General features: G+C 38.7%; 1 protein-coding gene across 1 annotated transcript in view; it reads right to left on the reverse strand.

The window, feature by feature from the left end:
• The window catches only part of MTBP (MDM2 binding protein), a 62558-nt gene that overhangs the window by 14123 nt on the left and 23913 nt on the right, over positions 1-24522 (reverse strand). Inside the window, exons 11-16 of the mRNA XM_054018473.1 lie at positions 23630-23747; positions 20031-20204; positions 18773-18886; positions 17688-17852; positions 16060-16153; positions 14473-14628 (exon numbers count right to left, since the gene is read on the reverse strand). Coding sequence (XP_053874448.1) covers positions 14473-14628; positions 16060-16153; positions 17688-17852; positions 18773-18886; positions 20031-20204; positions 23630-23747 — 821 coding nt within the window. The remainder of the gene's footprint in view (positions 1-14472; positions 14629-16059; positions 16154-17687; positions 17853-18772; positions 18887-20030; positions 20205-23629; positions 23748-24522) is intronic.

Here is a 24522-nt window from a genome sequence, read left to right on the forward strand (position 1 = left end):
AACTTGCTGAGAGTGCAGTCCACACCATCCTCCAGATCATTAATAAAGATATTAAACAAAACCGGCCCCAGGACCGACCCTTGGGGCACTCCACTTGAAACCGGCTGCCAACTAGACATGGAGCCATTGATCACTAAATAGCTTCAGCATTTCTGAAAAAATATGTTTGACCACGCAAAACCAATAAAAATATCTTTTAATATGTTGTCATTTTGTAGCTTTGACCAATCACCACCATATTAACTGTGCTGAAATTAACGCAAATGGTAAAAACTAGTCAGTCATGTTTCAGCTCATCATAACTGATGTAGAATCCATGATGGTGTACTATTATTAACTTAACTGTGAGCCCCAAACTCATGGTGTAGATCTGCAGCAAGGCTTATGTGCAACGGTGTGATAATTTTGGAACTGTTAAATACTACGCATTCTGCAATTGAGAGGCACCTTCTTTGAATGTCTTCTGCAGGATGACACTATTGCTGTCTGAATTATATTTCTTTTTACTTGTTAACCAAAGGACAAACTCGTGCACCAACTGGAGCACAGAAGTAGCTGAACTCTGGATCCTACAATCACCCGGCTTTGGATAATATTCTGAGGCTTTCGTTGTGGCTATTTCTGACCGAAGGACTGAAGTGGCATGATACAAAACCACTTGTTCATTCGAAAGCTGTTCATCAGGCTCACTCACCGGAGCAACATCCACAAATCATATGGATGACTTAAGTTCCTTCTTCAGATTACCCTTTTCAGAGGACCCTCATAAATCATCTCCTGAGTGAATATCCAAAGCTATGAAAGAAAGAAGTGGACTAACAACAAGTACTGAAGACAAAATCCACAAGCAAATCCTTGCCTCTGCAATGAAGAGGGATGAATGTTACAGTTCTTAACAATCATGTCATCAACAATATGACAAGCCCATTTGACTCTGAATCACATCCAGAGGTGCTTATCAGTATATCTATTGGACTGCAGGTAACCTCAGAGGTACAAGAGTCTCTACTGAAAACAGTAGACATTGGTGAAGAACAAGCAGAGATTTCTGAGTGGTGCAATTGATTCTGATGGGACACGTAACTTCTTCAGCCCAGTCAAGAAAATTGGAATCAAAACATTTGCTGACATGGCCAAAAATATAAATCTAGCAAGGGAGGGACAATCACAGCTATCAGTCCAGCAATTGTTTTCCACAGAGCCCTGTCCTTAGCAAGATCCAGAGATGATGTTTCAATGGCAACTGTTCTAAGGGTACGTCTTCACTACCCACCGGATCGGCAGGTAGCAAATCGATCTATTGGGGATCGATTTATCGCCTCTAGTGTAGACATGATAAAATCGATCTCCGATCGCTCTGCCATCGACTCGGGAACTCCACCGCAGCAAGAGGCGGAAGCGGAGTCAACTCGTTGCCGTCCTCACAGCCAGGTAAGTCGACCTAAAATATGCAACTTCAGCTACACTATTCACGTAGCTGAAATTGCGTATCTTAGATCGACCCTCCTCCCACCCCCGTAGTGTAGACCTAGCCTTAGACTCCCATAGGGCATGTGCCTAAGTCCCTCTTCCTTGCCAAAGTAATAATGAGAAGAACAGATGAAGCTGAATTAGGGCATCAGCTGGAAGCACAAGCTGAAAGAATCCATGAGCTAAAAGCACGCAACAAAGAAACCACAGTGTACATCAGAGATGCCATGGCTGACATACATGGAACATTCCAGAGAGCAGCATGAAGTTATTGATTGTTCTGGAGAGACCAGATACAAAACCTTCTAGCTTGTGTGAGCAGCTGAACAGACAGCTACTAGAAGTCCTTATCAAGAAGTCAGACTCCTGGTAGGCGAAGGCAGCGGGTAAGAATGAGGTGGAATGCAAACCAGAGCCATGGTTCCCTCTCTTTCTTCCTAGCACAGCTGAATATGGTTAGCATTGGGAGAAGTGACTGGGTTACAATGAGTTCTTTGTCCAGTGGATCCCAGTTAGGAGATAGTCTTCTGTCTGTGAGACTTGGCATTTACTCCCAATAAACCCCAGGATTTCCCCCGAACCACAGAGGAAATGGGGTTGTGAAGACAGTAAAAGAGCATAAACCTGGGGCAGGCAGGATAATGAACGGGGGAAAGGGAGCCTATACTGGAGGAAATGGATGTGATACTTAAAATATGAGTCCCTCTAATATTTACTCCACTCTACTCCTGTGTGTTTAAATCCCTCTCCTCTAGTATGCAAGAGTACGATGGGATAGCCCGTCTCTCAAAACATTAAAACTAAATCCTTGCAAGCTGAGGCAGACTGGAAGAAAGCCTGATAACCATAATCAATGTGAAATTTTAAATCACTTTCCAAGAAGCACTGTCTAGCTTTTTATGTATCTGTTCTGCACAGCAGAACACACAAGTGGGAATGTCAAACATCTACATGATCTGAAAAATTTAGTTCATGGTACATCAAACTATCAACCCTATGAACATTCTAGGATCTGATACTTGTGTACACAAGAAGATAATTAGATACCCAATTAGTGTATGTTTACTATAGTACAATCTTTTCTATGCAGTCAGTTATAATGCTATCTGACAAACATTTGTAATATGTTTCAGTGAATTAGTATTCCAAGTAGAGCATGCTACTGTCATAACAGAGGTCATTATAAAATAAACAGGACTATACATGAATGTTAAGATACCAAGTTTACATCCAAGATAGTTTAGTAATTTTTTTTTTAAGAAGAAAAATAGTTCAGAGAATATTTTAACCAATAGCTAACCTCTACATTACAAACTGTTTCACAATTTAATATAACAAAACTGCATGGAAATTTTAGATTGTAAGCTCTTTAAGGCACAGCCCACTTGTTCCTATGTATTTGTACACTGTTCAGCACAATGATCCCATTCCTGATTGGATCCTTTGAGTGCTATGGTAAAATAAATATTAAAACAGTGAAGGCTTTAAACATTGTAGAAATATTGGTAAGCCTACACCTGATTCTGTATATATAATCAGGATACAGATCATCAAGTCATCATAGTGGAGAGAGCTTTCTAGATGACATGAAACCTGCACACGCCTTGTGAGATTAATTACTTTTAATCTTAAGAGCTGCTTTACGGGCAACACAATTTTCTGTAACTATTTATAGTTTTATTCACACAATATAGAGGGATGTAGTTATTAAATTCAACAGACTGAACAAATGTTTATTCCTCCTAAGAGAGGTACATAAATCTACATTAATATGAGAGTTTTGGTAGATGTTTAGATCTAAACTATTTGTATATTCTAACAGCAAGTGACTAGAATCACAATGCCCAGGTATCACAGAGCCGACTCTATGCATGCACAGTACTCTCCTGTAACGTGCCAAGATAGCAAAGAGAATTAGGAGGGGAAGACCATCAGGGAACAAGGGGAAGAGGTTTACCGGGGAGGTGACTGGGAGAAATAGAGCAGGCTAGTGAACAGGAAGAGAGTAGGATGCAGCCATGGACCAGTGAAGAGTAGATGTAGAGGCAACATATCTGTATGACATTACTTTTGTATGGTGCTGTTCTGTGGAGGTACCCTTCATCTCCACATCTTCTAGAGGGAAACAGTGCTACACTTTAAATTCAAAAGCAGGGAGTTTAAAATAAAAAAGTATGATGGAATTATTAAAGTTTATAGGAAAACATCTCTGTTAAATTTTAATGAAGTAGTTTGTGGTTTTTACAGGCTATTTCTTTTTTGGAAACCTATCAGTAAAAGAGCAAGCAAAACCTAAAAGAACAAGAATCCTATTTATTTTTAAAGGGAGTTTCAAAGTGCTCTTTTATGCTAATGTGGTTAAAATAAATACTCTGTTTACCACAGAGGACCTCTGCTGCTTCTTTGTGTTTGTATTTCATGAGAGTTTAATCAGCAACAGCTCCATGGGGTACTCTTTCTACCTACTAGTAGCATGGATTGCTGGAGCTCCTGTGCCATGATCATGTTTAGTGATGACTAGTGATGCACTAACATGGTTACATCTGCTACTCCCTCCCCCCCCCCTTTTTTTAAATTAACAAAAGCAAACAAATTAAATTGTATTTTAATAGCAGTGGGGGAAATATACAGTCTGAAGAGTGCCAAATGTAAATAAAAAGTAGGCTCCTGTTGTCCTTATGGGGGCATGACTCCCACTGAACTCAATGGAGGTTTGGATGGTCTTGTCCAGGACAATTATGATTCATATAAAAAGGCAAAGCGTTATATACTGCATAACGAAAATGTAAAATATGTGCATCATTCCTGTTCTTGCATTATTCTTCTTCAATACATACAGCAAGATTAATCCAAATTTAAACTGGAAAATAATAGAGCAACTGATTATATGGAAAAGCAAATATGGAAAGTCTTCGGGCCAATTTTGAAAATTTGGCAACTTCAGTCAAGTACCTAAATGAGCTTTTTTTGAAAATGTGGTCCTGCATACTATCCTAATATTATTTTGCTGTGTAAACAATTGCTGTAGTTGCCACAGTATAAAACAGGTAAAATGTTTAACTGAAATAGTCTGCAAGTCTTAAATGACTGCAAATGGGCTTTCAAAGTAATTTTTAAAAAGCTAAATGCCAGATATATACTAGTTCAGGAGTCGGCAACCTTTCAGAAGTGGTGTGCTGAGTCTTCATTTATTCACTCTAATTTAAGGTTTCACGTGCCAGTAATACATTTTAACGTTTTTAGAAGGTCTCTCTCTATAAGTCTATAATATAGAACTAAACTATTGTTGTATGTAAAGTAAATAAGGTTTTTAAAATGTTTAAGAAGCTTCATTTAAAATTAAATTAAAACGCAGAGCCCCCCAGACTGGTGGCCAGGACCCGGGCAGTGTGAGTGCCACTGAAAATCAGCTCGCGTGCCGCCTTCGGCAAGCATGCCATAGGTTGCCTAGCCCTGTACTAGTCAGTATAGGCTAGTGATTTTTTGAAAACTGCATTTATATGTTAATTTATCATATCTATTGCAAATGCACTATAGAAATCAATAAGGTTTCAGAATGATCATTGTTTGTCTGTAATAAGAAACAGACAGCTATGACAAAGATTCATCCCTACATTATCTTAAAAGAAAAGGAAGTTATGTACTGGAAATAAAGGCTGCCCTGGCCATACTGTAATTCTTTCACCTACTTTCACATGCTGAATCTACTTTTTTAAAAAATGGTAAAGGTAATTAGCCATTATACATAAATAATTTTTTCCTGATATTCTCTTTTGTCAGTGCAAACGCTCCTATAAATTTCTCTTCTTTTCAATATCTCCCATGCCTCTATGAACTCACTATCACTTCTTCATGGTTACTTTCAATCCGAGCAATGTTCTTCCAGTAATTAGGTGATTAGAGTTGAATAAAATAGTTCAAATTGGGTCTTAAATCTTTAACTTATGTTCAAATGTCTGACGATTTTACTTCTCATCTCGACATATACACTTCATAGCAGCTGGGATCATCTCCATGGATTATATTCAGTATCACCCAAGTATGTTTCTGAGCTTTATGTTTTTATGTTCTCAACTTGAGAGTACTATTTAGTTTATAGATGGCCTTACAGTGAACTACGTAAGTTACTTATTCCAGAGGCAAGAAGTTGCTTTCTCCCCAACCTGTGACATTTTAATGAAGTGCATTAAGTATTCAGTAACACCAACTTCATCTGTCATTGAGTTTCATTGTCTTGTCTCTCAGTAGCCCTTACAGTCTTTCCTGCATGTTTGTACAGAAGCGTATGTTGTTTATCATTACTTTCCTTCATATTAAACGTTCAAGGTTTGGGGTTTTTTTTAAGCTTGTAAATAGAAATTCTTTCAATATTAAATTATGCCCTGAACTTCATCATCTAGCCCCATAGCAGGAATAAAATATCCAACAAGGACACACAACCTGTGAATACGTTTTCACTGCAAACTGGCATCAGAATTCTATATTCATGTCCCAAAGGACATCCCACTGCAATAATCAATCAGGAATCTTGAGAGGAAGCAAAGCTTAGAAGATAGGAATTACTTTGCAGTTTTTTGCGCCATACACCACTATAAATCCACCTTTGAGCCAGTTCATCTGCCTAGCACAGAGTCCCAAAGCCAGAGGGCATCTGAGGAGGAAAAGATTTCCTCAGTTGGAAAGTCAGCAAGCCCTATACACACACAAAATACATATAGGTGGAAAAAAGCCTTTCATGATTGATGCTGTGTATACTGCAATGCAATTCAATAAGAAAAACAGAAAATAATTTTTTAATTTAAACCTAGATGGGAGAAGATCTTGTTTTTTTTTTTATACATACATACATACACACACACACACGGATTAATAAGTAGATTCCAGTTACATTCTTTTTTTGAGTTCTACTATTTGCACACCTATGGTTGCCCACACCAATCCACTTCATACCTCCCATCTGTCTCATTTTCTCCTAATACAGGAAAGAATGCAAATACTGGAGAAGTTCATGGAGGCAATGGGCCCCTGTGGACAGGGCACAGGACAGGGAGACAGGAAATATGGGTTCTATTCTTGGCTCATCCACTAACTTTGCTCTCGGTGACCGTGAGCAACTCACAACCTCTCCCTAAATCAATTCATCATCTGAGATGACACTTACCTACTTTGCATACACTCAGACCTATGGATGAGCAGCATTTTGTAAGTGCTAGCTATAATAGGAGGACTGGATACACTTCAAACCATTCCTGCCACTTGCATTTCCTGCATAAGGTTTTGCAGCACTGTGCTCCATGAGAGAGAGAAGTTTAGTGATTAGAGCTAGAACTGGTCAGTAATTTTCCAATTAACTGTTCTTTTGTTGGAAAAATACCAATTTGTCAAAACCAAAACAGTTTACGGAAAGGGTCAGTTGTGATGGTTGTCACGAGTCAAAAAAGTTTTGCCATTTTCAAAATGAAAAGTTGTTTTTGTTGTTCCATTATCTCCATTTTACAAATAAGGTATTGATGACAGAATAGAGGAGAAAGAAAAGAAGGAGGGGGGAAAAGGGGAGAACAAGAGAAAAAGAAGACATGAGAAAACTAAAGAGGAAGAAAAATCTAAACTAAAAATACCCCCATGTTAAATATGTACTTATTAACCTATTAGGTTTTTTTTTAAGTTAGAATGTGCTGCATGGTGGAGACTTGATAGTCTTGGTAAAGCAAGAGCACAGAACTGCCTGGTCAGCTAGCCAAATTCAGTCCCTATTGGTGCTGGCAAAAACTCATTACCATCGTATGGCTGGTCATCAGTGAATGAGAAACAAAGCCATTCAGTGCAGCTCTTAGCAGGCAATAGCCTGATCCAACTCCTCAGAGTCACCAGACTTCTATTCACTTCAGTGGATCAATTCAGCCCCCAGTACCCAAAACTTCAAACAACATTTACAATTACCACCTTTGTTGATCATCTCAGCAGAAAAGCCCATGTCACTGCTCACCCAGATCAAGACTCAAGCACACTGGCATGTGTGGACAGAGGTTCTCAGTCAATCTTGCATGTTTCACATTTTAAGCAAATTGGGGATGAGGTGGGAGGGTGTTTTGGAAAATCTTCACTGCTGTGCCTCCACTCTCTCTCTCTCTTTGAGACTGAATGGGATGGGGATATTCAGTATATGCCATTATCAGATCTTTCATCCCACTGGGCAGAAAGCTTTGCCAGTCCTGCTCTAGTATCTTAGACCTCTTGCATTTGTTTTGCACTTCCCAGTTACACAAATTATCTTGTAATGGTCTAAGATTTTCTAGTTACAGTAAAAGCACTTCAAGACAAAGTTTCATCACAACCCTTGGATTCTACAACTTATTATATCACGAGTGAGTTGGAGCAAAATGCCTTCAAATTCAGGGTTTATTGAACTGTGATTCAAAGCAAGCCATTCAAGCGAATCAAAATATTCCATGGCTATAAAGCAACTCTGGAGGTTTTTCAAAATTGGCGATTAAAAGAACTCTTGTAATGAACAAATTATTCACTTCTCTCTCACACACTTAATTGGAATGACGCAGTTTTATTTGTAATTTAGCCAAGATCCTGGAGACATCTGCATTAACTAAAAACTTTGTAAAAGTCTCTCATCGTTATGGCTAGGCTTCGTTTTAAATGGTCTACCACTTGTGTGCAATCAGCACATCTTTAAATTAGTTTCCTGAATATAGCAGTTCTAAAACTGCTTTTCCAGCAGTTTACCCCAATGCTACAGAACACACTGCTTTCATAAACAATTTTACTATGTTATACATGGCAACAGCTATGACAATTTCCTGCCATATCCTTGGGAGACCTTACTGACCCTTCCCCCCACCCCCCCATTTGGGGTCCATTGTGTTAAATAAATGAGTTACATATTATTATGGGCCAGGATTGAATGTAACCTCTCAAGGGGGTGGCGGGGGGGAAGATGTGACAGATGGGGATTCAAAAGACTATACTGAACAATGTGCAAGACAAGAATAGACTCCTGGAATAAAAATGTGTTAGGTGGTTTTCCTGAGAAATATCTAGTGAGAAGCAAATGCAAATTCCCTACCTCCGATTATGCAAAAACCCAGCCTTTGGAAGCTATGCCCTGACGAGTGAGCCATTGTCTGCTGGTCACCTGTTACATGAGGACAAGGTCAAAGGCCCAAGCTATATAAAGGAAAAGACTATTAATTTCTTTGAGTGACCCCCTAGTTCTTGTGTTACATGAAAGGCTAAATGAGACTTCCATATTCACTTTCTCCACACAATTCATGATTTTTAGACCTCCATCCTATCCCCCCATCCCCTTAGTCATCCATTTTCTAAACTGAACAGTCCCAGTCTTTTTAATCTCTCCTCACCCTAATCATTTTCGTTGCCATCTTTGCACCTTTTCCCATTCTAATATATCTTTTTTGTGCTGGGGAGAGCAGAACTGCATGCAGTATTCAAGGTGTGGGCACATCATGCATTTATAGAGTGGCATTATGATATTTTCTATCTTATTATGTATCACTTTCCTAATGATTCCTAACATACTGTTAGTTTTTTTGACTATTGCTGCACATTGAGCAGAAGTTTTCAGAGAACTATCCATGATGACTCCAAGATCTTTCCTGAGTGGTAACAGCTAATTTAGACCCCACCATTCTGAATGTAAGTTGGGATTCTTTTTTCCAATGTGCATTACTTTGCACTTGTCAGCATCAAATTTCATCTGCAATCTTGTCATCCAGTCGCCCAGTTTAGTGAGATCCCTTTGTAACTCTTCACAGTCAGCGGTGGACTTAGCTATCTTGAGTAATTTTGTATCATCTGTAAATTTTGCTACCCTACTATTCATCACTTTTTCCAGTTCATTTATGGATATATTGAACAACACAGGTCCCAGTTCAGATCCTTGGGGGACCCATCCGTTGTGAAAATTCACCACTTATTCCCACCCTTTGTTTCCTGTCTCTTAACCAGTTACTGATCTATGAGAGAACCTTCCCTCTTGTCCCATGATTGCTTATTTTACTTAAGAGCCTTTGGTAAGGAACCTTGTGAAATGTTTTCTGAAAGTCCCTGTACACTGTATCCAGTGGATCACCCTTTTCCATACTTGATCATGCTGTCAGAGTTCTAATAAATCGGTAAAGCATGATTGCCCTTTACTAAAGCTGTGGTGACTCTTCCCCATCATATTGAGTTCTTCGATGTATCTGATAACCCTCAGTGGGGGTCATTTTTTCATTTAGAGTATTTCCTTACTCTAAGGAATCACTACAGCATGCAGGACCCAACTGCCAAAGGCTAAATCGGCTTAAGACCAAGTATTTATCTTGTAAAACTTGGTAAATGTATGCAAGGATAGCCTGCCCTTTCTCAGATTGTGACGCCACCCACACCGTTTGTACTGTGTGAATTCTTGTGCTCACTGGAAGATTGCGTCTTTTTGCTCTATATTCCTCAGCAATGCACCACTGTATCCACCATGAGACTGATGATTTATAGGTCTTAGCAGCTCTTTTCCTTGGATGAAACAAGATCAGCAAACCTGTTTTTCTTAAAAAGCAACAGAGGGTCCTGTGGCACCTTTAAGACTAACAGAAGTATTGGGAGCATAAGCTTTTGTGGGTAAGAACCTCACTTCTTCAGATGCAAGTAATGGAAATTTCCAGAGGCAGGTATAAATCAGTATGGAGATAACGAGGTTAGTTCAATCAGGGAGGGTGAGGTGCTCTGCTAGCAGTTGCATATTCTCACCAGCAACCATGCACCGCACCATAACAACTCTAACTCAGGAACCAACCCATGCAACAAACCTCGATGCCAACTCTGCCCACATATCTACACCAGCAACACCATCACAGGACCTAACCAGATCAGCTACAACATCACCGGCTCATTCACCTGCACGTCCACCAATGTTATATATGACATTATGCGCCAGCAATGCCCCTCTGCTGTGTACATTGGCCAAACTGGACAGTCACTACGCAAGAGGATAAATGGACACAAGTCAAATATCAGGAATGGCAATATACAAAAACCTGTAGGAGAACACTTCAACCTCCCTGGCCACACAATAGCAGATGTAAAGGTAGCCATCTTACAGCAAAAAAACTTCAGGACCAGACTCCAAAGAGAAACTGCTGAGCTCCAGTTCATTTGCAAATTTGACACCATCAGATCAGGATTAAACAAAGACTGTGAATGGCTATCCAACTACAGAAGCAGTTTCCCCTCCCTTGCTGTTCACACCTCAACTGCTAGCAGAGCACCTCACCCTCCCTGATTGAACTAACCTCGTTATCTCCATACTGATTTATACCTGCCTCTGGAAATTTCCATTACTTGCATCTGAAGAAGTGAGGTTCTTACCCACGAAAGCTTATGCTCCCAATACTTCTGTTAGTCTTAAAGGTGCCACAGGACCCTCTGTTGCTTTTTACAGATTCAGACTAACACGGCTACCCCTCGGATACTGTTTTTTCTTAAGCTCTCAACTCTCTTCAGATAAATCTTTAAGGCTCGCCTTACATCCAACAAATGCAATACTTTCTCCTTTGGGCAAGGAGGAGGTGGACAAAAAGGAAAATCATCTCTTGTGCTCAATGAACAATCAAATTCACTTGTGGAATAAAGGTGCAAACCATTTCCAAAACCATTTTATCACTGTGGAAGATGCAGCAGAATGGATCAGTTGAAAAAGCTCCCAACTCGAACACCCTTGTTGCTGAGGTGATAGTGACCCAAAAGGTTGTTTTGATAGATAGTACAATGAAACTGATTTTATAGGTTAAAAAAAACAAAAACAAAAAACAAACACCTGTGGTAAGGCATTGAGCACAATTTTCAAATTCCAACTCAGAGCCGTATGCACCTTAGAGGACGCAATAGCTGAACCGCTCTAATTAAGTGACAAATGTCGGTATGATAGGAACAGGAAGACTTTCTGGATACACTCAAAATTGCTGACAGTGCAGAAACATGCACGTTCAAGATATCAGCCTGAAATCAGAATCATCTTGTAAAAATTCCACAACATAAGACACTTTGGCTACATGATACTGAATGTGTTTCCCTCTGCACCAAGCTTTGATTTTAGACCAAATCCTTTGCCAACAGAATTCAGACAAGATCCATAAGAGTAACCCTTTTGTTTCAGAAATTTATTTTCAAATGCCAAACCGCTAGATGTAATCTGCTTGGATCTTGATGAAGAAGAACTGGTCCCTGGGATAACAAACCTGGCCCCAGATTCAGGAAAAATGGTGGCTGCACTAACATGTTCATCAGGCTGCGAAACAAAGGCCGCCTGGGCCAATAAGGAGCCACTAAGATCACTTCTGCTTCTTCCTTCCTGTGGTGATGATGGGCACTGGAGGAAAAGCATAAAGTAATCCCCTTTAGCACTTCAGCAGCCGGGTATCTATGCTTAGGGCTTCTGGCTTTCTCCTCCTTGAAAAGTACTGGAGAGCTTTTTAGTTTGCCTCGTATGCAAAAAGATCCAGAATCAGAATTTGGAAAATGTCATTAATCAATCAGAAAGCTTCACTGTGAAGACTCCATTCTCCCTGACAGATTTTCCTTCTATTCAGCCTTTCGTCTTTGTATTGCTAGTGCCCTTGATACGCAAGACCCTATTAATAGAGGAGCCTCCACTCACTGTATCAATATTGGTCCTCACATTTTAATAGTCTCCCCCCAGTTTTTGCTCATTGGACCGCTCCTCACTGCTTTCTAGTGTTGGAATTTGCATTGTGGGAAGACTGGGCTCTTCAATGAGGGGGGATTTGATAGCTGCTTTCAACTACCTGAAAGGGGGTTCCAAAGAGGATGGAGCTCGGCTGTTCTCAGTGGTACCAGATGACAGAACAAGGAGCAATGGTATCAAGTTGCAGTGGGGGAGGTTTAAGTTGGATATTAGGAAAATCTTTTTCACTAGGAGGGTGGTGAAGCACTGGAATGGGTTACCTAGGGAGGTGGTGGAATCTCCTTCCTTAGAGGTTTTTAAGGTCCGGCTTGACAAAGCCCTGGCTGGGATGATTTAGTTGGGGGTTAGTCCTGCTTTGAGCAGGGGGTTGGACTAGATGACCTCCTGAGGCCTCTTCCAACCCTAATCTTCTATGATTCTATGATTCACTTTCTGGATTTAGACTTGTTCCATCTGCTTTTGCTGTAGCCAAAAAAGGATATTTAGGCCTGTAAGACAGATAGCTATTCCTTTTCCCAGATTTGGAATTAGAAATGTTCTATAAGGACGGTTTTGCTTTATCTGAGGACTGCACCACCATTTGATCAAATGGCTCCCCAAAATAACTGACCTGAAATATTTAAAAAGCTGCTAACATGATTTGGCCTGTCACTGGATCCCTTAGTGAGCCAAGCAGTGCTATATATTTGCCAGATGGCATAGCTATCATACCCTCCAGAGAGGAGACAAAATGCCTCTTCAAGCCCCCGACCCTTTTTTTAGGGTATCCAATATGTCCAAATTAGACCAAATGCTGTCCAAATGACTAATTAACAAAAGTTCTCTCTCACACATTAGATGCTGGATTTTACAGCTCTGCCAGTAGCTACAGGAAGCAGAATAAAACTAATGGGGTCTTCGGAAGGTGGGGACTACTCCCTCATCAGCCCTCCAATCAGCATTTCAAAATGATTCTGCCCCCTATAGCTACAGACAGGTGACAACTCACACTGAGGATCTGTGGAACTCTCTCAGAGAGAATTAATGTTTGCAATGCATTTGAAATAAGTGAAGTGCCATTTAAATCAGTCTTGCAAAATTCTACTTGCCCATTCTTTTGGGGAAAGTAATTTTTTTGGACACGAGTAAATATGTTTTTCTTTACCATCAATCACTATGGTACAGAGAGGACATGTAGATTTTTGTACTTGAGCTGGTACATTCTTCTGACAATTCTGCAGTGATAATGATGCAAACGGTCATCAGTATCCTTTTGTGAGCTGAATTGTGTTTAAAATTGTGTTTAAAGGGGAGTGCGGGATGGGAACACAAAGTAACTCCATTTAATGTACAACAACATGTTCCATGGAGAAAATAGGTTTAATTATCAGGCTCCAATTTTGATCTGACCTCTCCACTCATTGTCTCCCTCACTCTGGACTTGATTTTTATCAAACACTGATTTCCAATCACCACTTTGGCTCTTCTTCACCAATACCCAGTTGCCTCCCACCCTCGTCTTGTCATTTGTTCTGCATCAAATTTGATGATCCACCCATACTAGACCCTTTATAATCTTGCCCCATGACATCTTTGCTTTCATGTGCCCCCTTCATGTGCCTCCTGCCCCATCTCTGTCCATGAGGCAGCAGGCTCCAGTGATCAGGGGCTGCCTAGGATTCAGGAGATTTGGGTTATAATCCTGACTTTGCCACTGGCCTGCTGTGTGACCATAGGCAGGTCACTTCACCTCTCTTGCCTTTGTTTCCCCATCTGTAAACTGGGCAGGATTTTTCCCTTTTCCTTCGTAAAGTGCTTTGGAGTCTATGTAAGAAGGGTGCTATATAAGAGCTAAGTATTATCTTGTATGGTTCTCATCATTATAGTCTCCACAAGCTTTTCACCTTGCTTCCCCTTTTCTCTCCTCCGCCCACACTATCATGCTGTCCCCTACAAATGGTACAATCTCCCTATTCCTATCTACCAAGTGCTCTCTGTCAGATGCTAGAAAACGTGTGGCTCTGACCCACCTGCAGGGGATAAGATTTAAAACCCCTCATACTTTCAACTGCAATGGAAAAGCTACTTAGGTTAATCATTGGTGCTTATTTGGGACAGCTCTGACATATTCAAAGCCTATTCTCCAACATCACCAACAATATAAATGATCATTTACACAACTGTGAGCAGCAAAACCGAGCAGGCAATTCTGAGGGCCAAATTCATTCCCAGCAATAGAGTCGTTAGTTGTGCCTGCTTACATCAGTACTGAATTTGGCCCTGAGGTTTTGTGCATTCTGAGACCTTACCTCTTTTGAATTTGTAATGGCTGAAGATCCCCAATAGGTAACCCTTCTGGAGTGAAATATTTCAGTAGCTCTTTAGCATCCAGCAATGTCAGTGATTCCCTCTGACCATCTTTATGGCCCAGTAATTGCTCAGAGGAATGCGCCAACATAGAAACTCTGGGGAAAAAAAACAAAGTAAATCTGTCCTGCCAAGAGTCGTTAGTTTAGAGCAATTAAAAATGGTTTATCTCCAGTGTAATACTACTGGAACTAGCATTTCAAAATATTTATTGAAAAGCTCATAATAAAATGGTTTCAATGTCAAGGCTCTACCAGTCTTCCCAATATAAATTATCAAGGTTTTACAGCTTAGCTGATCATTTTAATACTGGGATGGAAAGCAGACATTCAGATTCTCAAGCCTGTGGGCAAATTTTATATATTTGAAAATTAATTTAATTCTCATGAAAGAGAGATTTATAGCATAGTTAAAGGTAAGAACTAAAAGGAAAGTATTGTACAACCTTCCCCTCATAATTCTTTCAATGCACATAATTCAAGGACAGCAAACTGTCTCCTCTTCTAATACTAAGAACTTTCGCCGTGCTGCTTTAGGAAGAGTAAAACTCACCAATGGGGAATAGGATAAAATAAATTTATTTCACCTAGGACTTGTGTGACATTCACTGAATCTAAGAGATAGAAGGGTCCTTGAGATACCTGTCAAAAGCTATGGTTAGCAGAAAGATAATCTTATCTGTTTTGAGAGGCAAGGACAGTGTTTTGAAAAGGCACAAGAAAGCATAGATCTACGCTGAGGCTGCAAGTGAGACATTCCTCCCAACACTCTGATGTAGGCCATGCCACCCTGGGACTTTGTAAATTGAAAGAAAAAAGCAACCCATGATAATTCATTTGGAAAATTGATTGTAAGCTTATCCAGTAAAATGTTAAAGATCCACAATAGAACAAAGACCGAGAAAAAGCAATTGGGAGTTAGGGTGAAATGAAACAAATTATAAGGATAAGTTAAATACCTAATCACATAAGGCTGTAAAAGACCCAAAGGAGCAGCATTTCAACCCGAGTCTAAATAATGAAAATTTTTTCAAACCTCTGTTAATTCTCTTATGCTTTAAAAATGTTATGACCCTGGCTTTAAATGAAACAACACGAAAAGATTAATGGTGCGTCTATATTGGGACATAGTGGCAAAAACTGCTCCGCTGTGTTTACATTACAGCTTTTGCCACTGGTTGCGCAAATTTGACCCCTTTATGCACCAGCTCTTAGTGTGGCTATGGCCTTTATCTTTTACCCACTCAATTGTGCCTACTGGAACGTCACAAACTTAGAACTGTGCTCTATCAAAAGGCTGCATAACAATGCTCACTCATAAATACTGAAACACCTCTGCAATACCTTTTCAAAATGGCAGAGGACCAAGGACCCAGTTTCAACCTTACATAAATTTCCCTTCTCTCCTCATTTCTGTAGGACCCTTAAACATATTTTACGAGATTTACAAAACCCCTGTGAACATTCACAGATCTTGTAGAATGATCTTTAATGTCATCTGTTTAGAAAATACACAGTATTTATCATTACCTCATTTTTTGTTTAATTTTTTCAAAATTTTCCAAGTTCTGAAGAACATTTCTTTCTGGCCACTCCAAAGGATTGGGTCGTATTAATTCAGATTCTGAGAGGGAAAAAAAAACAAACAAACAGAGTTAGATTAATACAAAGCTATTACTGTCAGCTGATTGAAAATAAATGGGATGCCATTTATTTTCAAACAAAAGAGCCAGGTTTATTACTACTAATAGGAGGATACTCAAACTGTGGCTCTAGAGCCTCATGGCAAGTCTTTAAGGCACCAAAAGAGGCTTTCATGGAATACGTGGCTCTAACTGAATATATATCCATGTGCTCTGCTTTTTGGAGGGAAATACAGAGCCATTCACAGTAGCACACTCCACATTGCCAGGCAAATCTGGGGCAGCAGGAAGAGTACTGAGGAAATGAACCAGTCATGAAGATTCTTCCCAGTGATCAAGAAAGGAAGAAAGAGAGAGCACACAGTAGTAAATTCAGTCCCAAAATAATCCTGGTGCAACATCCTGACACTGTGATATTTTTATAATCATGCTGTAGCAATACACATTGAGTTGTAATGAGGAGAGGTTGTGGAGCAGAGATGGTAATATAGTGTTTGGCTATCACATGGCAATCATACTGGAGTTATCTGTGACTCCAATGAATTATATCAGATTAAAATTAATGTGGAGCAAAGACAGAACAAATAATGTCTGCAAAGAAGGTATTACCTAAATATATGATGCTGGCAACATTACTCGATAAATAATTCAAAAAGGAAACATTTTGTTCAGTTTTATACGGACTAGGAAATCCTGCACATTTGTGTATGGTGTGTTTAGTGGTTGCTTCTAGAGAAGTCTCCACACATACAAAAAAATTTCACAGTCCCTATCGGCATGTGTTAAAATCATCACTCAAGAAGATGATGTACTGTATTCAGCATATACTGCTGTGGGCCTAAATAACTGCTGCTAGCAAACAATTTTCTGACTGAAGAGATATGTGTTAGGTATGCCACAGGTAAACAGCAGCTGTGAACCTGGGAAAGCTTTTTATTAAAATTGTGATATGATATGGTAGGTGCTGGGTCTTCCGTAGAATAATCTTGCTATTCTAGTGCTATGCCCACTAATCCCAGATGTATGCACTTATTCTTCCGTGGGAATTAAACAGATGAATTAATGGGGTAAAAATATAAAAAAGGCTACTTGGATAGAATATCACCATAGTTCTTCAATGAAAGTGTGAAAAAAACAACAAAGGTGATATTAAAAAAAAAAGGTACTACTTCTCACATATGAACAGTTTTGTAGTGAAGTTGGACAAGAACATCTTAAGAACATGATAAGATGTACATTCATTCAATGAAGAGCTTTCAGTATCATACAGAAATCATAATATCATTGTCAGCAATACCCAAAAAGATGTCAACAGTCCATTGGTGAGAACAATTGCTATATGAATGCACAAATGCAAATATTATGGATTTCCCACTTTTCTCTCTCTCTGGATTAATTCCTTTAACATTCATTTTAATGTAACTGCAATAAGTGAATAAAAAGTCTTGTTTGCAGATGCTTTTTTAAAAAACAAAACAATAAAACAGTGGTGAATTTTCTAATACAGATGCCTACCACTAGTTATTGTGTAGGGGCTAGTTTTGTTGATTGCTTTGTGCAGAATAGTTTTTGGAAGGCTGGTGTCATACAACTCTAAAAAACGTTCCCTAGTAAGTGTGAACAGGGTTTTGAGCTCATCAGCAGAAACAGTTGAAGGTTGCTCGCCTGATTCCCGCCTCTCTGCAAAACAATAAGAAAAAGGGGGAAAAAATTACTGTTCAAGTTGCTAAACATTTAGGAAAGATTGAACCCTGGTTGGGAGAGAATTTAGTTGACAAAGCATGCAATATTGTATACTTTAGGGACATGTTACTAATGTATTCCATGAGCACATGTGGAACATTGGGAAGGCTGAAGTTTAGAGACCATTTTCACAAGTGCTTTTTATGACGAAAGTTACCTTCAATCTAGTGACTTCCTGTTAACTGCAAACCATTTACATAATGATCAGGCTATTAAAGCTGCAGTCTCTCCAAGATACATTTTCATTTAATTAAATCAGCTCGATCAATGAAACTAGATTAAATATCAAGGGACAAACAAAATGTTCCTTACCCACCCAAATTTGAGTCACTTAAAGAGAAAAACCTTTCAGTCTGGTTTACAATGATACACCCACTTACAATAAACATGAATCTCTAATAGACATTCAGCCTCCACCATTAAAAAATAAAAGAGAGAGGAAGAGAGAAAGATACACTGCTGGAGATTAACAAAAACAACTACAAAGTAGCAGAGTACTGAATCACCACAATAGTCTCTTTCTGAAATCATCTTTTCAACAATAAAACCTGGTTGCTCTCCACAACATATTCACGAAATATAGACTCTAACACACCAAAATAAAAATCAGAACTCTTTCATCTCTAAGGTTTAAAAAAAAAAAAAAAAAAACATAGCAACAAGTCATCACAGATATATTACTAATAGTTTCCTAACTGCAAACAATATTAAATGTTTCTATTCTTTCTTCATAGACTATCTTCCCTGGACTTTATAAAGTAAGCACTGTCACATCCAATTCAAAATGAAGATATATTTGTTGAATATCGATTTGAGATCCAGTGGCGATTTAATCCGATATTCTCTCCATTACTTACTGAGACATTCCTTCAAGGCAAATGTTTGGACATAAGCCAGTTTCTTTTCTCTCTGTAGTATCTGCTCTCCATAGAAACGTGGAAGAGAACTGATGAAGTCACCAGTACAAAAGCCTGTATGGATTATGAGAAAGCCATTCTTAGGTATGTCTCATATGACTTAGGAAATCACCAGCTCATGTTTATTTCTTAAAGGAACTATCTACACGCATTACTACACATTTCATATTAAGAAAGCCACAGCTAGACTTTAGTATTTGGCTGAATCCTGTTAAAGCAAGGAAATTAATATCAAAGGCTGAAAATCCACCCAGAAGTCACTTTATTGTGCATAACTATCAAGGAGGTCTCCACATGCTTGGCAATCTTTTTCCATATTACATGATGTAATACATAAGCATTGTCTGGATGAAATATCTGCCTAATCCTTAGCTTTGAATTTCCATGCTGTTATGCATTAAAGTCAGACTTTTAATATGTTGATATGTTATTGCAGTTAATATAATTAACATGCATAGGAGGCAAACAGGCTACTGCATTTGATGTTTGAAAATAACCCATTGTTCCCAATTTCTATAATATATTGGGAAGGACTTTAGGATTTTCTCCCACCACCTTTTTCATCTGACTAGGATAAACTATTATGACCAGGCAGTCAGTTCTATTCCACTTCGATTTCATCCAATTACAAGGGAACAGACTTCTTCTATCTGAATGTCATTTAAGTCAGCCTTGCAAAATTGGACTTGTCCATTTGCCTAGGGAAAATAAAAAAAATTTCAGACAAGCGAATTAAATAGTTACTTTTGTTATTTTTTATCATCACCACCTCAAGGGTAGGCAACTAGAATTTGGGCTAGGCTGGTCAATTTTCATAACAATTTTGCAAGTCTGATTTAAGTATTCATTTTAACTGGAGTTGTACAATAAAGCACTCTCTTTGCTCCATGTGGCAATGAAGGTATCAAAAATGATGGGCTGTGCATCTCATATAGAATATTTTGAAATCACATGCATTTTAACTTGAACTTAAAGATTTAGTTTAAAGTTATTAGTTCTTCTGCACTTTTCCATTATTGTTAAATAATTTTTTACAAGTCTGAATAAAAAGTATATTGCTGAAACAAAAATATTTGTTATCAAATGTAACTATTCCCCTTCGTTTTTCCCACCTTATTACTGTAAATAAATTGCACATATTGTCAGTCACCACCACCAACCCCTCAGACACGCTTAAAAAACAGAGTTTAAGCCTTACTTGACTGTGTTTCTTCTGTGCTTGTCTGTAGCTTTCCATTTATTAAAGCAAGAGTGGCTGTGCCATTGATCTGATTGGCTGAATGAATCAAAGTTGCTTTACATCCCCCAAAGCCATTGCTTTGTACCAAGAAATAATACTGGCACGACTCTCCTTTTAACTCAACTTCTGGAACTAAGCAAATACCAACAGATAATCATGAACCATTCTGAGGGGAAAAAAGTCTTTAAAATAAGCATAATATTTTCAGGTTTCAGAGTAGCAACCGTGTTAGTCTGTAGCTGCAAAAAGAACAGGAGTACTTGTGGCACCTTAGAGACTAACAAATTTCTTTGAGCATAAGCTTTCGTAACCCATGAAAGCTTATGCTCAAAGAAATTTGTTAGTCTGTAAGGTGCCACAAGTACTCTTGCATAATATTTTCTAGATTCTAACACAGTGTTACTTGCACAGCCTCTAGCCTTGCCAGCTGAGATTGAATCAGATCACATTAGCCGGCAGCATCAAACGTGCTCGGTATTTTGATGGGAGACCTCTAAAATATTCTAAATGCATCAGGTGCAAATACCAAATCCAGATGTGCCACTGATTCTTTCACATTAATTTTCAACCTGTATCCTAGTACGATGCTCATGGACAAGAGATAAATATGAGGTATTTGTAGGCACTTTTTACAATATTACCAAGGTTAATTCTGGTATCCTTGACAACATCTGACTGGGTTATCGTATTCTGCCTGACATATCACTTTAATTTCAACAGGATAAGGTTGCAGTTTTTTGTTGTTTTTTACTTTCTGATTTGAACTACTGGATAATATAGTTGTGTGTTATTTAAATGCTGCTGCCATATGTAGAAGGCAATGTCTGCATGTAGTTGGTAAAATACATTTGAGATCTTTGGATGAGAAGTGCTCCCTACAATTTCAGTTATTAAATGAGAAGATAAATACCCTAAATCTTACCTTATGAGGCAAAAAAGTTACAGTTCTATCCTAAAAGAGGAGCAAAACTGTACACTGTCTGCTACATTTGTAAAGAGGGTGGTGGTGGATGGAATCTTTGCGAGTGGGAAACCCTTCTTGGAATATTTGGATTGAAACAATCCTAATTTTTTAGAAATGTGTTATGAAGTGTTAGCCACCCTCACCACTCTCTTCCTCCCCAAAAAAAAGAGAGAAAATAGAATTATTCATTAACTATGTAAATTTCTGTAAATGCTTTTTATTATGGGGCAGATACTACTCACAAAGGGGGTATTTATCCAAATAGATTTAAAATTTAAAATCTCTATTAAAAGTATAAGGATAGCAAGAAATGTCTGCTGTGAAGCATATGAAAAATACTCCATTCTATTTCCTAACAAAAGCATGGATCATATGGATTGTACTAGAATAAAATCTATTACTGAACCTGACAGTAATAACTTTGAAGAAACTATTTTTTCCATGTTTTATACAAACTATTAAATTGACAGATGTCTGCAAACACAAGAAGCTCAGAGACTGAGCACTTCAGAATACTGTATTAAGCTTCAAAGATCAAAACACTTAATACCACCTTCAAGCTTTGTTATCCCTCTTGGATTGAGGCATATATAACACTGTCTCAACAAATAATATTTTAGACAGATTTAAGCACTGAAAGTTCAACAAATAATCTGTATTAATATTGTATAAAATATTGTAATGTTTTCTACAACAGTTTTAATTTAAATTAGGGAGAAAAATCAAATTGGTATCTATAGCTGTACAAGGATTAAATTCAAGATATCCATTCTTGCTATGTATTCTCTTTATGTCCCCCCCGCCCCCTCCAGTATTCTCTTCATCTAAGACACATTCTCATTTTGAGATGTCAAGAAAGGGTGTTTTCACTTTTTATATTTTAATCCTGATGAAGCATTGTACCTCTCTCACATAATTAAGAAATTGTGGACCAGCACCTATTCAATTTACTATAAACAGACTAGCTAGGCTTTGGAGAAAGTGGTATACAATGTACTTCCACTAGAGCTGGGAGACTAGGTATACTAGCCTTCAATATGAGAATGTTCTTCTGTGCTCACGTGGTTTCATCCGTGCTGTCACTCCAATCAATGAAAACCCAACAGCTAATCTTCTCTATAATCACATCACATCTGCCCTTCCTCTCTCCCTCCCCTCCCCCACCCAGCCCAACCCACGTTTCACAGCATTAAGCTTCCTGCCCTCGCTTTGAAGCCTTCACAACCCTGCTCCTCTCTCCCCTGTCATTTATCCCCATATATCCTCCTCTTTGCCAATGATGACAAATAGGCAGATGTGGCTGCTTCTCATGCAAATGTCACCTTGCCTATTCCATGCTTGCCCCATATAGATGGATGTCTTCCATTAACAGATTTGTAAGGCCACTATCCTTTCCTCCTTCAATCTCTTCCTCAAGATACACCTCTGACATAACAGGCAGAGGCCAGATGAGCATAGTTGACACTTCATTTATCATATATTTTGAGGACTACAAATATATGTGCATACTGAATTATCTGATCATATGCCTCTTCCCATAAACCTATGTCACTTGTCTTCTTAGGCTGTAAACTCTTCAGGAAAGAGACCATGTTTCCATATGTGTTTGTACAATGTATAGCACAATGGAGAGAGTGGATTGGAAAGAGTCCATGATAATCTAATTACAAATTTCTAGAGAGTACGGTCAAAATCTTGGGGCATAAGTAACTTGTTCAGTTATACTGACCAATGATTCCTGACAACTTCTGCAGCTATTATCATTGTTAGCTAACTACAGTGTATCATATCACTGTGAACATAAACCAATTGCCTTGAATTAATTTGTAAAACGAGGCTTTCATCTTTTTAAAATAAAAAGGAAAGGAGAGACATTAGGAGCTGGATCCTCAGCTGAACCTGAAGACTGGCACACAACAGGATCTTTAGGCCACATTTACATTCCTCGATCCCAGAGCTGGCTGGACCCACCATATAACTTGAACAGGTTATTTTTAATTTTTCTCTGCTCTGCATATTGCACAGTTGAACTTATAATAATTAAGGCCTTTTGTATATTATGGAGATTCTGTCACTGTTGCTAGCCCCAGTGCAGCTCCATTTTGAAGTAATGCAACTATTCTATATTCGTGCTAATAACTTTATATTTAGGCTTGAAAGGATTAGATTTTTATTGGTAAATGTCATTTTCACCATACTACACAAAAACTATTTCAAATCGATATCAAACTTTAGATAGGCAAAGAAAGAAAAATTCTGCTTGAGAACTTACTAGAGTTTAATTTAAGAATATTTATTTTGTATATTTTGATATGCAATGTTGACAATTTGTGTTTTAATGGTTATAAAGCTTTAATTTTTTGAATCTCAATATCTACTGTCAATAAGAATTATTGTCTGACCCTCCCACCCCAATTTCCTGCAACTATGAAAATTTAAATCAACAAAAAAAACCCGAAAAAAAATGCTTAGAAATAAACATTGATATTATCTGTTGAAATAACAAAATAAAAATCAAATTCTGCCAAGCCTACTTATATTATATACTCCCGATGCACACATAAACACAACACCCTACACATACATTACTTACTGGTTATGACCTTCGGTTTTTTGGCCATATGTTCCTTCCATTTTTTTGTACTCAGCTGGCCAGGAGAGGGAATCAACATGTTGTTTACATTGCAAGGCAAAACAAATAAGGCGCCTACCTATAGAAAGATCAAAAACAGTGCACTCAATATTACTCCTATAGTCATAGAGTTCAAAGCCAGGAAGGACTTCTAGAACATCTAGTCTGACTTCTCTGTACATCACAGGCCACCACCACTCACACAAGCCCAACAATGGAAATGAGACCAAAATAAATGAGACCCACATGAGACTAGGCTATTATGTGCCACAGGCAGAGAATAGAGGGCACTAAGGTAAACCAATCCTGATGCCCCCACAATGGCAGGGATATGATTATGTGAGATATACCTAGATAATCCTGGCAAGTGACTTGCACCCACATGCTACAGAGGAAGGCAAAAAACCCCAAGTTCACAACCAATCTGACGTGGGGAAAAATTCCTTCCCGAACCCAGTTCTGGCAATCAGTTAGACCCTGAGCAAGAACTGGCCAGCCTAGCACCTGAGGGGGGGAATGCTCAAATACTCAGCAACATCTCAGAGCCCCGTCCCGTCCCACTCAGTGTACCATCTCCAGCTGTGGTCATCCCTGATGCTTCACAGGAAGGAGATTTAAAAAACTCTCCCAGAATACAGGGGGGTGGGAGGATGGGGGTGGATTCCCTCCTAATCCATGTTGGTGACTGGCTGAAACCCTGTAGCATGATCTGACTAGATTATACCTACTAGAGGTTTCCTCTTCTTTAGCTGTTGATTAGAGGCTGATTAAAGTACATTTCTATTAAAGACACTCCTTCCTTTTTTTGTTCACTGTCAAACAGGACTTGTCTCTATTGGTATCATGCGGAGTTG

This window comes from Malaclemys terrapin, chromosome 2, assembly GCF_027887155.1.
Source record: "Malaclemys terrapin pileata isolate rMalTer1 chromosome 2, rMalTer1.hap1, whole genome shotgun sequence".
Classification (NCBI taxonomy): Eukaryota; Metazoa; Chordata; order Testudines; family Emydidae; genus Malaclemys; species Malaclemys terrapin.